Raw genomic sequence first — 14,649 nt, 5'->3', positions numbered from 1 at the left:
CCCATGTAAAGCCAGTTTAAGAAGCCCAGGGGAGTAGCCCACAGCTACTTTAATATACATCTTCTGACACCTTCCTCTCATCCACTGCTCAGGACAGGAAGATTTGCCTTGTTTTCCTGGAGCCCATGCCCCAAAAGCATGACAACACTGTCCAGAGCATTTGTCTTCTAGAGTCTCAACGCCCCTCTCCCTTCCCCTGCAGGGAGGTCCAGCAGATGACCTGCAGAGGGGACTGGTCAATCCCACATGTTCCACCAGTGTGTTACAAACACCTCCAAATTACTAGTGTAGCCCGACATAGCTTTGCTGACTTCAGTGGAGCTGTGCAGATCTACGGCAGCCGAGGATCTGACCCAACATTGGTAAATCATCCCCCACATTGAAGAGTGTCCAGATCCAGGGGTTTGCTGTGAGCCCTGCTTTATCCCCGCAGAAGTCAATGAGGGTAGGTCTACGCGGCGTTTTAGAGCAAGCCTCCCAGCTCAGGTCGATAGACTTGGGCTAGTGGGGCTTGTGCTAGCAGTGTAGACAAGGCTTGGACGTTGCAGCTCGGGCTCTGAAGTCCCATCCCCCTTCCCTAGATATACCCTCCTGCGTAGGGAGAGCAAATTATGTTGCGATCCACTGACAGGATCTGAGATGAGAATTTTGCCCGGTTTTGTTTTGGGAAGGTTTTCAGTTTAATTGGAGATATACCAATCTCCTAGAACTGGAAGGGACCTTGAAAGGTCATTGAGTCCAGCCCCCTGCCTTCACTAGCAGGACCAATTTTTGCCCCTGATCCCTAAGTGGCCTCCTCAAGGATTGAACTCACAACCCTGGGTTTAGCAGGCCAGTGCTCAAACCGCTGAGCTATCCCTTGCTGCTTTCTGATTCCTGTCACTTTCTGTGTACAACACAGAGGCTGTGCGTTTGAAAAATAATGTTTTTTAACAATCCACATGGCAAATAACAGAGAACTTAAAAAAAATCTACCTTCCCCATTGCTAACGCTAGGGTACGTCACTATCTCAGCATTCAATAGCAATATGGTTATGGTCTCCATCTACTTACAGAGAACTAAATGGTCTCCTTTTAAAACTCATCATAATATCCGGTGCTCCTTATTTTCAGACAGTGCCTTCAGACTCAATTATACTACAGTCAGAGGTGTGATTGGAGCTCGGGTAGGCATACCCATGCTGGCTTTGCTCTAGCTTGCATGGCTAAAATTAGCCGTGAAGACACAGGCACAGATCCTGGCATGGACTAAGAATGTGAGGACATGCTCAGGGTTCTCGGTGGGCTTGAACCGCCCACACTGAAGCCTGTGGTGTTGCGTCTTCACTGCTATTGGTATGCATGCTAACTAGATCAAAGCCAGCTCAGGTATGTCTACCTGAGCTGTAATCACACCTCTGATTGCAGTGTGGACTTGCTCTGAGTCGTAAATAAAAGGCCTGGTCTCCAGTCTTTGTGCCACTCTTATTGACTACATAGCTGCGAAACAACTAATGCTGACTTTGTTTGTGCCTAGATGCCAAAGTCAAGCCCACCGATGAAATAAATACCCCCCGATGTGCCAAGAATCTGAACAGGGTATTGGTCTACATGTTTGTGCCACCCGGCTCTGAGAGCCCAAAGGAAGACCTGAGGAAAATTGCAATCGAGAAAGACTCTTCTGAAGAGGTGGAAATTTACAGCTGGAAACCGGTAAAAGGTGAATCTGGTGAATGAAACAAGCAAAGGATTTTTAAGGGTTATTTGAAGGGTCATTGGCCATACCTGTTTAGTCTCCTCTCCAGACCCCATTGTAACACAGACCTGATGCACAATAGTTGAGTAAACCAGTCTGGATAAAATCTGACCCTCCTTCAGCCATTGCCCTTGAATTCACACCAAACCCAAGGTGAACTCTTTCTGACATTCAAAACAGTTCCATTCATTCCTTTTCATTTTTGCCTGAGCCGTGTCCTCTCCATCTTCCACCCCAAACTGAAAGAGCAAACATTGCACTACTGCAATAAAGCTCTTCTCAGGACTTGCAGACTGACTCAACAGGAAGCAGCAAACACACTGGAAATCAACATCACACAACATGTCAAATTCTCCAGACTCGATGGATTTGGATCCAAACTTTTGAATACTGATCTGACCCAAAACTCTCAGTTTTTGAGGTTGAAGTATAGCTAATAAGCAGTAAAATGAGAGGAGACCTCAAATGAAACACTATACATATAGTACAGTACCGTGCAGTTTCCTCAGCTGGTGTAAGTCAGCGTCACTCCACTGACTTCAAATGATCTACACCAATTTACAATAGAAGGTCCTTTCCAGTCCTACATCCTCAAAAACAACAAGGAGTCTGGTGGCACCTTAAAGACTAACAGACTAACATTCTATGTTCCTATTTACGTCAGCTGAGGATCTGGCCTGCTGGACCTGTTAGCCACTATCCACTGCCCATTGTAATTCAGATTCTTGATTTAGTAGATGATTGCTCTGTGGATCACCCATAATAAACTGGAGCTGGCTAGAAGGCTCTGGGTGCTTGAAAATGGAGGGTATTATTATACCAGAAGATCTCCATTTCAGTTGTTCCGTATGGTTCACTAAGCTCATATTCTATCCATACCCATAAACACCTTCTTTCTTTCATTGGCCGGGTTCTTCTTTCTCAGGTGACCTCTATAATATATAATATAATATGAAGGCTGTACTGATCTAGGTTTTAATAAGGACACCCATCACCATGGTATCTGAGCTCCTCCACTGGAGTACCCATCCCTCCTAGGTCTGTCTCTGTCTCCAGCCATGGATGCTGAGATTGACAGGCACTGAAGGATTGTCACAGTCTGAGACATTGACTCAGGATATCGGGCCAAGTTCATGAGCAGACACTGGCTGCTCATCATTGGTTGGCAGGCGTCATTACCAAAACAGTGCATGGTGTGGTCCTCCCACTTACCAACGCCAAATGCTTAATGCCTCCAGGGAGCTTGCAGCTCTGCCAGCCAAGACAGGGAAAGCCCTCATCCAAGAGTGCAGCTCGGCTCTTTTGCTTGGCAGCATAGAGTGTTACTGCTGGGAGACTGTGTGAGCTCAGGCACGTATGGATTCCACCACTACGCTGTATTTCACTTGAGTAACAGAAGAAGATTTGTGGGTGCAGGGAGGCTGGGAGCAGACCACTGGAGTTCATCCACCTCGCTATTGTGTGTGACCTATCGTATTTCTCACCCCTAAGCAGTATTATTTATTCCTGCTTTGTTACAGTCTGTGTCTACACATCACCTCAATTATAATAGTATAGGGCCTGATTCTGGGCCTGTGGAAATCAGTGCAAACTTTGTCATTGATTTCAGAGGGTGCAAGAGGACACTCTTCGTGTGTTTCATCTGAGGATCTCAAAGCACTTTGTAAATATAGAATCAGAGAAATGTCCGGCTGGAAGAGAAATCCAGAGGTCATCTAGTCCAGCCCCCCGTGCTGAGGCAGGATTAAGTACACCTAGACCTAACATCATGTTAATTTAGTAAGCATGGCAACACCCTTGTGAAGCAGGCGAGTGCTGTTATTTCCTAAGGCGTTATAAAGCACTGGCATTGATTTTTACATTCGGTTTCTATGCTTAGAGCTGGGGGCAGAAAGCAGAAAGAAGTGGGCTTTGAGGAGACTGTTGCAGGAGCCGGGGGGTGGAACTTGCATGGTAAAAATGATTCGTCCTTCCCTTAGGCCCCTGCTGCCATTGTTGTCCCTCCCTAGTGGGACTCCTGGGGAGCAGATAGATGAGCTGAGCCCCGTAGTCACAGGGTGGAGCGCACATACTGGTTTGTTCTGTCCCCCTCTCTGTTTATTCAGGCTGTTGATAAGACTGTTTTAGGGAGCAGTTTAGCAGATTTTATCTCTCTCTCTCCCCTCCCCACCCCCCGGAATTACTGGGTGAGGTTCTCTGGCCTTTATGCAGGCCAGATTAGCTGATCAAAATGGTACGTTTTGGCTTTAAAATCTATGATTCTGTGAAAAGTAGCAATTCTCAGTGTCTCAGAGACACAGACACATGTACCTTGTTGGCCAGGCTGGTGTCAGCTGACATTCTCTCTCTCTCTCACACACACACACGTATGCTGCTGTCGGGACTGTGCAGCACTCTCGATAAACACACGCTCAGGGCTGTGTCAGTTCACACACACACGTGCACACGGTTTTCTCACATGGCTAGGACTGTTGCTGTCCTCAGGAGAGCAGAGGGCCCTTTGCCCATTAGGAAAGGTGAATGAAGGAGAAAAGCAAGGATCCCCTCAGGAAGCTGTGCTCCTTAAGAGGACAGGCCATTTGTCTCTCTCCACCTATCTGCTAACCCTGCTGGATCCTCTTAGCCCCTCACACAGAAGACTTCTTCTCTGTGAAGCCCCCGTGGGTCCTATTGAAATGGATGCTCCAGTGTGATCCATAATCTACTCTGACCTTTTATAGCTAAGAAAGTTCGATGTTTTCTAACTAAGGTACTTACATGGCCCCCATCACCAAAGAAGCCAAGCGTCTTCAAACTCCCAACGTATTTCTCCTCACACCACCCCTGTGAGGTAGGGCAGGGCTGTTATCTCCATACTACAGATGGGGAACTGAGGCCCAAAGTGGCTAGGTGACTTGCCCAGGGTCATATGGGATGTTTGTGTCAGAAGAGGAATCAAACACGGGTGTCCCACAGCCCAGGCGAGCACCCTAGTCACTGGACCATACTTCATTAAGTCATTAACTAAGCCTCTAAGCACTCAGGTGAGGGAGGTATTATACCCATTTTATACAGAGAGTGCACTGAGGCTGCCCAAAGGCACAGATCAGCTCAGAGCCAGAGCCAGAGCCAGAGCCAGAAATGGAGCCCAAGAGTCAGGACTAAGGCCGGGTGACTTTTTTTTTTTTGGCTAATAGTAAACTCACCAGAAAATGCATTTCTCTGGGCGCTGAAACTATTTGTGAATTTAAGTCAAATTTGGCAAGTAGCTTCAACTGAAAAAAACGGAAAACAAGAATTTTGGAAATGTCCGAAACATTGATCTGAAATGACATTTTTTTAAATGTTTTGTTCGACCTGAAGGAAATGTTTTCAGGTTTTTTATTTCATTGAGAAGAACTGAAAAAAAAACAACTTAATTTGGGTTTGAAATTAACTGATCTTTTCTTCGGTTTTTCAATGAGGCCACAAAATCGAAAAATCCAAAATGATTCACTCAGCTCTAGTCATGCCTTTGAGTCCTCTGCTTCAACCACTAGCTGACACTTCCTCTCACATCCCAAACCCGTGGACACAGAGGCTGCCCTTGGCAGGAGAGAGGCTAAGTGAGAGGGTGAGGAAGGATGTTCCAGGCATACCTGGCACATTTGTCAGCACTTCACTACTTAATAGGAACGTTATAATACCTAATCCATCTTAAAGGTCATTTCCATTGCTAAATACATGTTCTGCTTTTCCTGAATTAAACAATTGACTCAAACGCCCCCGCTCGCATTCTGACTCTGGCACAAAAGAAGCATAAATCTATATAGAAATATTTTTATATTTCCTAGTCAAGCTGCATTTCTAAACTGGGGGATTAAAAAAAAAGTTGGCTGCTGAATGCCTAGAAAAATGAAACATGAATCAGCATCAGCCAGTTCTATGGACATGGGAAAGAGGGGGTCTGAAAGGAGGGGTGCAGAGATGAGGCTGGAGGTGTTTGTCAGGAGGGCAATGAGAGAGACAGAGCCCTGTTGTTATTGTCTGTGCTATGGTAGCAGCTAGAGACCACAGCTGAGATCAGGTGCTAGGTGCTGTGCAGCGCAATGGGGCCTTGCTTGGCCTTGGCTGGGGTCTCCAAGTGCTACTGTTATTAGTTATTCCTATTATTACAGAGATATTTTGAAATCATGATAACTCAACGCAAGTTTTTTTTGTACCTTCCTCTGACGTATCTGGTGTTGCGACTCTTGGAGACAGGATAATGGAGGAGATAATGGGATGCGAGGAGTTACAGAGGGATCTTTCCAAACCCGGCGACTGGGCAACAAAGTGGCAGATGAAATGCAATGTTGATACGTGCAGAGTTACGCACATTGGAACAAATAACGCCCACTATATGTATACAACGAGCAGGGCCGCCCAGAGGAGTCAGGGGGCCTGGGGCAAAGCGGGGGAGAGGACATAAAAAAAGGCGCCACCTGCTGTGGCGCTTGTACTCACTCAGCAGTGCTCCGAGTCTTTGGTGGTGGCAGTGGCGGGTCCTTCACTTGCTTCGCATCTTCGGCAGCACTGCAGGACCCGCCGCCGAATTGCCGCCGAAGACCCGGAGTGAGTAAAGGGCCTGCCGCCGAAGTGCCACCGAAGACCCGGACTGCTGCCGGGTGAGTAAAAATGAAAAAGGCGCCTCTAGCCAGAGAAGGGATTCTCGGCCAGGGCTCGCGAGGCCCCTGTGGGGCCCAGGGCCTGGGGCAAATTGCCCCACTTGCCCTCCCCGGGGTTCTAAACCAGCTGTTACCATCCCAGAAAGAGATCTTGGAGTCACTGGAGATAGTTCTCTAAAAACTTTTGTTCAGTGCACAGCAGCAGTCAGAAAGGCTCACAGAACGGTAGGAGCTACTGGGAAAGGGATAGATAATAAGACAGAAAATACCCTAATGCCACGATATGAACCCATGGTGCGCCCACATCTTGAACACTCCTGCAGTTCCGGTTGCCCCATCTCAAAAAGGATTTAGTGGAACTGGAAAAAGTTCAGAGAAGGGCAAGAAAGATGATCAAGAGTACGGAATGGCTTCCATACGAGGAGAAACTAAAAGATTAGGGGTGTTCACCTTAGACAAGAGATGACTAAGGTGGGATCTGATAAAGGTTTATACAACCACAAATGGTGTGGAGAAAGCGAATAGGGAAGGTTTATTTACTTTTTCCCACAATACAAAGACTAGGGACCACTTGATGAAATTAATAGGCTGCAGGTTTAATACAAACAAGGGGAAGTACTTTTTCATACAACGCACAACTAACCGGTGGAACTCATTGCCATGGGTTGTTGTGAAGGCCAGAAGTATACCTGGGTTCAAAAAAGAACTGGATAAGTTCTTGGGGAGAAGATGGTCAGGGGTGCAAGCCCATGGTTGCGGTGACCCTAAACCTCTGACTACCAGAAGTCAGGGGTAGAAGACAGCGACGGATCTCTCCATAATTGCTCTGTTCTGTACACTCCCCTTGATGCTCTGGTAAAGGCCACTGTTGGAGACAGGATACTGAGCAAGATGGGCCATGATCTGACCCTGTATGGCGGCTCTTGTGATCTTATTAGATGGCCCACAGGTCTGATCCAGTCTGGTGCTTCCACTGTTCCTATATTTTTACCTTTCTAATCAGCTAGCTAAAGAGAAGGGTTTTTGTTGTTGGTGGTGGTGGTGGTGGGGTTGTTCTGTTTTAAAATGGAGCTGATCTGTAAGCTATAACTGGCTGCAAAATTTTCATGCCAATCATCTCTGTCCCCAGGAATATTTCATTTGATACAGATCAAGAAGATCAGGAAACAGGAGTTCAACTCAGAAGCACAGAACTTTAGGCTGATCACCAGAACAAATGAAGGTACAAATAAAAAGCAAATCTTTACTTCTGTAATCTCCTGGCAATAGTAGCCTGGGTTCTACCGATATGTGTTCTGGACTCATCAGTCATCCCGTAAAGATCTTTTTTACCCCACTGAGCAAATGGGGAGAAATGAAATACAGTGTGAGCAAACTGGCTTGTCCACATTTAACAAGGGGCACAGACTAGGTGTCTTTAAACACGTGCACAGTCTGCTTTGTTACCAGTCACATTTTCACTTTATAATAATATTTGAAAGGCCAGCCAAGTTCCTTCAAGTGGACACATGATTACACAACCCAAAGGTTACATCTCTCCAAAGTCCGTAAAACTGTTTGATTTTTATATCTAATCCATCTGGCATTACCGGAAAAAGTGACGCAATGGCTTTGACAAAACACTCCCCGAAATATTGAAATCCTCCTTAATGTTCCTGGAAGTGTGTAAATGTTGTAATAACCTGGCACCACCAGGCCACATGCTGGCAGAGGGCTTGAGCTGCATAGTCATTCACTGCTTGGTCCAGGCCAAGACTGATCATCTGATAGCTGTTCAGCAGCCTGTGTAACAGGAAAGTGAGGGTCTCAGCTCAGTGGAGCCATGTCAGAGAGTAATAGAAATGTAGGGCTGGAAGGGACACAAGACCAGCCAGGAGTGGAGGAAGCTTCCTAAAAGTGGGGGGGCCACTGGCACCCAAACCATGCCCCCCCTCACCCCTGAGGCCCCGCCCTCTCCCCAAGACCCCACCCCCTGATTTCTCCTCTCTGTTCCCTCCCCTGGTCACTTGCCCTTATGACCAGTAAAAAGTGGTGGGGCCATGGCCCCCGGGTCCCCGCTGTTCTGGTGCCCCTGAGTCCAGCCCCTTGGTTCGTGGCAGGACCTAGACAGTCCCTGACAGCTATTGGTCCAACTGTAGCGAAGCGCAGCTGGGCCCCTCTAGCTTCTGCCCCTGCTGCCCTCACAAACCAGTCAGGGATGCCTCAGGCTGATGCAATCACCAGTGAATTTTATTTATATCTATTTCCTACCACCACCACCTTACTATCTATATACAGGATTTTACAGCCAGGCTTCACAAGCAGCAGACCAGAGCCACCAGTCCCTCTCAGCCTCTGGCCATTCTCTGTATCTCCCCACCCCTCCCTGCCCTCCCAGCCTTTATAGCCCATGGCTACTTAGGCTGGCAGGTGTTTCTAGTTGCCAAGCAGGCAGGGCTATTCAGCCAGCCCCGATCCATTCCCCTTGATTGGGGCTGGCGTGTCAGGGGGCAGATTAAGCACTTCATGCCCGGCACCCTGTCACACCAACCTGTTCTTAAAAACCTCCAGTGATGGGGATTCCACAACCTCCCTTGCAAGCCTATTCCAGAGCTTAACTACCCTTAGAGTTAGAAATCTTTTCCAGCAGCAAAGAGTCCTGTGGCACCTTATAGACTAACAGACGTATTGGAGCATGAGCTTTCGTGGGTGAACACCCATTTCGTCGACATGCATCGGACGAAGTGGGTATTCACCCACGAAAGCTCATGCTCCAATACGTCTGTTAGTCTACAAGGTGCCACAGGACTCTTTGCTGCTTTTACAGATCCAGACTAACACGGCTACCTCTCTGATACTTGAAATCTTTTCCAAATATCCTAATTTCCACCTCACAAATCCTTCTCTTACAATTAGCACCGATGGGCACTTTTGTCACCAAAAGGGCCAGAGACTGAATGGACAGTGCAGGTGGAAATTCCTGCTCCACCTAGACAGGGTCCAGCTAGGAGAGAGATGAAGTGTATATCAGGCCTTATCCAAAGCCCATTAAGTAAATGGAATGGCTCATTGAGTTCAGAGGGCTTTGAAGCAGGGTTGTGTGGGATTACTTGCCATCTGTCTGGTGGATAACTAGAGGACGTTAGTCTCTGAGGCCATCAGTCCCTGTTTCCCATCCTGGTCATTTCATGCATCCAGGTAGAGTTCCTCTAGGCAGCGTCAACCCACTCCATGAACTCCATTGCAGAGCAGTGGTGCTGTCGGGAGAGCTCGTTTTAAACCTTTGACCCTTGCGCCTGTCCCTGATTTTCATTCTTTGTCTCCTGTGCATACTTAAATACTGGGTTATGTTATCCTGGGTCACCTGAGGAGATAGGCCCTTTTGTTGATCTGGTTTGCTGTGCTCACGATCTCTGGATTTAAATAGGCTGGCACCTTTTGTGAGCACTCACATTCCTGAGTCATGCACAGCGCGCCATTGTTTAAAGTCATGCACAGCAGAGATTTCAAGAACAAAAATTAATTGGGCTGCAAAATGTCCAAGGCAGAAATGCCTAAAATAACTGTTAAAAATTCCTTTTGTTCATCCTTATTTCGCCCACGCAAGGATTAACACCATGTCATTGTGATCCTGTTTTTCCCCGATGAAGCTTCCGATGACCTAAACACCCTGCCCTCTGCGATTTCACAAGTGTGCTGCTCTGAAAGGGACTGTGGTGTGAAAAAATAGCAAAGTTGTGAAATCATCAATTACAGTTAGCGAGATTTCTAGGAAAGCCTTGGCCAACAATTGCCCAGTGACAGGAGACTAATTCAGCTAGAAAATATTCCTCCTGGATATGACAGTATTAGGGATACACAATCCTTCCTGGGATTAAAGGGGCTGGGATCAGCTAGTGGGAGGATAAGGAAGGTTTCAAAGTACTGTATAGAACATTGGAATCAGAAACTTACTAGCAATACAAAAGACAGCCTCCCCGACATCTTCCGCGGCTGATTTTCAGATGGGTGTACAATGATTATTGTGATATTTCACAGTAAAATAAATCTGAACCAATATACCACAGCACACATTTGTTACAGTGTGTGTCCTAGACATCTGAAATATATATATGGCTCCTTTACCATAGACTCTGAGCACCTCACAATTTGTAATGTATTTATTCCCTTAGCACACTCCTGAGGTAGCAATGTTTTATTATCCCCGTTTTACAGATGAAGAAGTGAGGCACACAGAGACTAAGCCGTGGTCTACACTGGGGGGTGGGGGAGATCAACCTAAGAATGCAACTTCAGCTACGAGAATAGCGTAGCTGAAGTCAACGTATTTAGGTCGATTTACCGCGGCGTCTTCACGGCACTGAGTTGACTGCTTCCACTCCCCCGTTGACTCCGCTTGCGCCTCTCGTGGCGGTGGAGTACCGAAGTCAACGGGAGACTGCTCGGGGATTGATTTATCGTGTCTAGACTAAACACGATAAATCGATCCCTGATAGATCGATCATTACCCGCCGATCCGGTGGGTAGTGTAGACCTGCCCTAAGTGACTCACCCTAGGTTATACCTAAAGTGTATGGCAGTACTGGAAGTTGAACCTAGCGCTCTTGGATACCAGGCTACTGTCCTACCCACCGGGCCATCCTTTCTCTCTGACTCAGTGACACTCTGTATGAGTTTAATGACAATAAGAACTAGGCAAATACTACAAAATATTTTCCACTTGAATTTTTAATCTAAGGTCCTTCCCAGCCCTTTGTACAGTCGTATGGCAAGGTTTTACTAGCAAGAGTGTTAGCAGAAAAGGAATTTTAAATTTGTAATCCAGAAATCTAGGAGAAAAGGAATTACATTTAGCCAATAAGAGGCCAGGAAAAAACTCCATCACACGGGGCTTACGACCAATCACAACAAGGTTGTGGTTTGTGACCAATCACAACGAGGTAACAGAATGTGAATTTCAGATTTCCAATGATGAACTGGAGAGTTAACAAACTTCACCCCCAAAATGTGTTGAATTGGTTTTAATAATGAATACATTTGAGAAAATTGTGATACTTTCTTGGATGCTCCATGAACACAAAAAGAAGTGCAGTCCTTCCAAAACCCACACAATACAAATGATTAGTTCCAATAATACTTAACGCTTATATCACTTACCATATTGAAAGTGCTGTACGAAGGTAGAGGGCCAGATCTTGAGCTGGTGTAAACTGCCTTCACCAGCTGAGGATCTGGCCCTAACTAATTAAACTGCCCAATACTTTTCAGAGATAGATGAGGATTATTTAATCCTCATTTCACAGATTGAGAAATTTTGTAGGCTGGGTGATTTGCCAGAGATTACACAGGAAATCTTGGGCAGAGATTGAAACCACATCTCCTGACACACACACACTATTTTGAGTAGTTGTATTATAGTAGTGCATAGAGGCCCCTATTGAGATTATGGCTCCATTATGCTAAGCATGGTATACTCACATAGTAAGTCCCTGCCCCTAAGATTTTATAGTCCAGGTAGACAAGCCAGAACTAAGAGGGACAGGAGAAAGAGGCACTGACATGTGAATTGACTTGACCAAGGTCACACAGCAAATCAGTGGCAGAGCCAAGAACAGCATTCAAATCTTCTGAGTCCCACAGCAGTGCCCAAGGGCCACATTGCCTCAAATCTGCCCTTCCTCTCAAGAATCACTGACTAGGTTAGAGTAACTCTGTGGAAGGTTTTAAATTGGAATGACTGAGGAGCCACTGGAGGATGGGTGTCAGGGCTGATGTGATTGTTTCGTACTGTGAGTGTATTTCTGGGCAGCAGCTTGCTATATATGCTTGATTCTAGACAGCTGGGATTTAGGGGGCCCAGAGTGGGAGGAGTCTTTGCACAGCAGCCTTATTTCCCTGTCAATCATGCATAGCCTCCATCGCTATACAGGTTGAAAACTGTTTAGCAGGAAGAAAAAGGTAATAACGGTTCCAACTGAAAATCATAATGGAAAACTGATGTGGAAAGCCCCTAAAATCACCCCAGCGGGGATGGTTTCAGGATCTCCCCCTCGCGTTTGAAATCCCCATGCTCTGTGGAATCCCAAGATGGAGTCAAGGTTGATGGGGCACTACATTACTGCGAATAAATAAAAACTAATGATAATGTAAGTTCCCTATTGGCAGGTCTTCCTGGTGAGATCTTACAGATGTAAACATCCTCCGTGACGCATGGATTGTAAAGGCCTCAGGGCACAGATTAGGAGTTTAGCTCTGGTCTTCCTTAGCCACCTTTCTCCCATCAGAGGTTTCTGAATGCTGCCTCTGCCCTGTGGATGGCTGAGTTTCAGAGGTGATGTGATCCATGGAGATATTTGTCTTTACTGATGTGATCCATGGAGATATTTGTCTTTACTCAGACCCACTCCCATTGAAGTCTGGGGTGTGTGTGTGTGTGCCTGAGCACAGACTGCAGGATCATGTCCATAACTTCATCAATTTTAGGGCCAGCAGGGATCACTCTGATCACCCTAATCCAACCTCCTGCGCAAAACAGGCCATAGAATTTCACTCTTCAGTGGAAGAAACTATTCTTCTATAATCTATCCTTTGCAAAATCCTCTCCTTTAGGATCTTTGAGGATGGGAGGTGCAATATTAATGGTCTCATTGTTAGGGCCCTACCAAATTCACAATCCATTGTGGTCAATTTCATGATCATAGGATTTTAAAAATAATGAATGTCATGATTTCAGCTATTTAAATCTGAAATTTCACAGTGTTGTAACTGTAGGGGTCCTGACCCAAAAAGAAGTTGCGGGGGGTGTCGCAAGATTATTGTAGGGTGGATTGCAGTACTGATACCCTTACTTCTGCGCTGCTGCTGGCGGCGGCGCTGCCTTCAGAGCTGGGCAGCTGGAGAGTGGCTGCTGCTGGTCGGGAGCCCAGCTCTGAAGGCAGAGCTGCCACCAGCAGCACCACAGAAGTAAGGATGGCATGGTATGGTATTGCCACCCTTACTTCTGCGCTGCTGCCTTCAGAGCTGGGCCCTCAGTCAGCAGCATCCATTCTCCGGCTGCCCAGCTCTGAAGGCAGTAGCGCAGAAATAAGGGTGCATGGTATGGTATTGCCACCCTTATTTCTGCACTGCTGCTGGCAGGGTGCTGCCTTCAGAGCTGGGCTTCTGGCCAACAGCCACCGCTTTCCAGCCACCAGCTGCCACCAGCCACCCAGCTCTGAAGGCGGTGCGGGAGTAAGGGTGGCAATACCACGATCCCCCTAAAATAAATCCTGTGAACCCCCTGCAACTCCCTTTTGGGTCAGGACCTACAGTTTGAGAAACTCTGGTCTCCCCTGTGAAATCTGTATAGTACAGAAAAGCACAGAAAAGACCAGATTTCACAGGGAAGAGATGAGATTTCACGGTCCGTGATGTGTTTTTCATGGGTGTGAATTTGGTAGGGCCCTATTCATTGTACTCCCCCATCTGTCTCTTGTCTTATACTTAGATTGTAAGTATAAGATAATACTCTCTTTTTGTTCTGGATTTGTACAGCCCCTAGCGCATGGGGTCCTGGTCCATGACTAGGATCCTGGTGCCATGATAATACAAATAATAATTATTTATTAGTATTACATTCCCAATAGGGCAAGTGTCGGAGAGTCATCTGTAGTAAATATCCATCTGTCTCCTCTTCTCATTTAGGTCACTGGAACAACTTCAGAGCCCAAACCTCAGGGCTTAAGATGACAGAGAGTCCAGAGAAAGAAACAAAGAACTTGTAAAAAAAACCCAAAACAAATATATAGAGATATGAAAAAGTTGCATTATTAAATAAACTCGCACAGCAATAAAAGGAAAAAAAAGACAGATGTAAACTAAAAACTCAAGCAATCAAACCAGCGACGACAACAGATCTGAGTCTGAAACACGGCAACAACCACGGACGTGACACCCTTTGGAATGTTCCCAGAGATGGGTTGGGGGAGCCAACCCCTCGTCTCCTGCTTGTCCACGATTTCTGGGGTGTGGAGGAGAAGACAGGAGGGATGCGCTGTGAAGAGAGAAACTATGGGCTCTGGTTCCCAGCTGTTTTGTATCGCTAGCCAGTACCATGGGCTACCAGTGAACCAGTACAGGAGTCTTGTTCCTTCTACTGTTATCATCTTAAAGGAGACCTGCAAAGAGAGAAAATCGTCATTGTTTCCTTTGTAAGCATCGTTGTGATGTACAAAGCATTTAAAATACAAACGATATTACTTTAGAAATATCAGCGCTTGAATCTATTTTAGCCGGACGACTCCTTGGAGGACTGGAGAACTAGTGATGTTA

The 14,649-nt window shown here is 46.4% G+C and overlaps 1 protein-coding gene across 4 annotated transcripts in view; it reads left to right on the top strand.

Annotated features, from left to right (window-relative positions):
* Positions 1–14,132, top strand: part of CHRDL2 (chordin like 2) — a 58,585-nt gene extending 44,453 nt beyond the window's left edge. For all 4 annotated transcript variants that reach the window (XM_039520429.1, XM_039520431.1, XM_039520432.1 and 1 more), the window contains exons 9-11: positions 1,517–1,699; positions 7,490–7,582; positions 14,023–14,132. In XM_039520429.1, the coding sequence (XP_039376363.1) occupies positions 1,517–1,699; positions 7,490–7,582; positions 14,023–14,102 (356 nt within the window). In that variant the 3' untranslated portion in view covers positions 14,103–14,132. The remainder of the gene's footprint in view (positions 1–1,516; positions 1,700–7,489; positions 7,583–14,022) is intronic.
* Positions 14,133–14,649: the final 517 nt, after the last annotated feature.

Source organism: Mauremys reevesii, linkage group 1 (assembly GCF_016161935.1).
Source record: "Mauremys reevesii isolate NIE-2019 linkage group 1, ASM1616193v1, whole genome shotgun sequence".
NCBI lineage: Eukaryota > Metazoa > Chordata > Testudines > Geoemydidae > Mauremys > Mauremys reevesii.
This window is presented reverse-complemented; position numbering and strand designations above follow the sequence as displayed.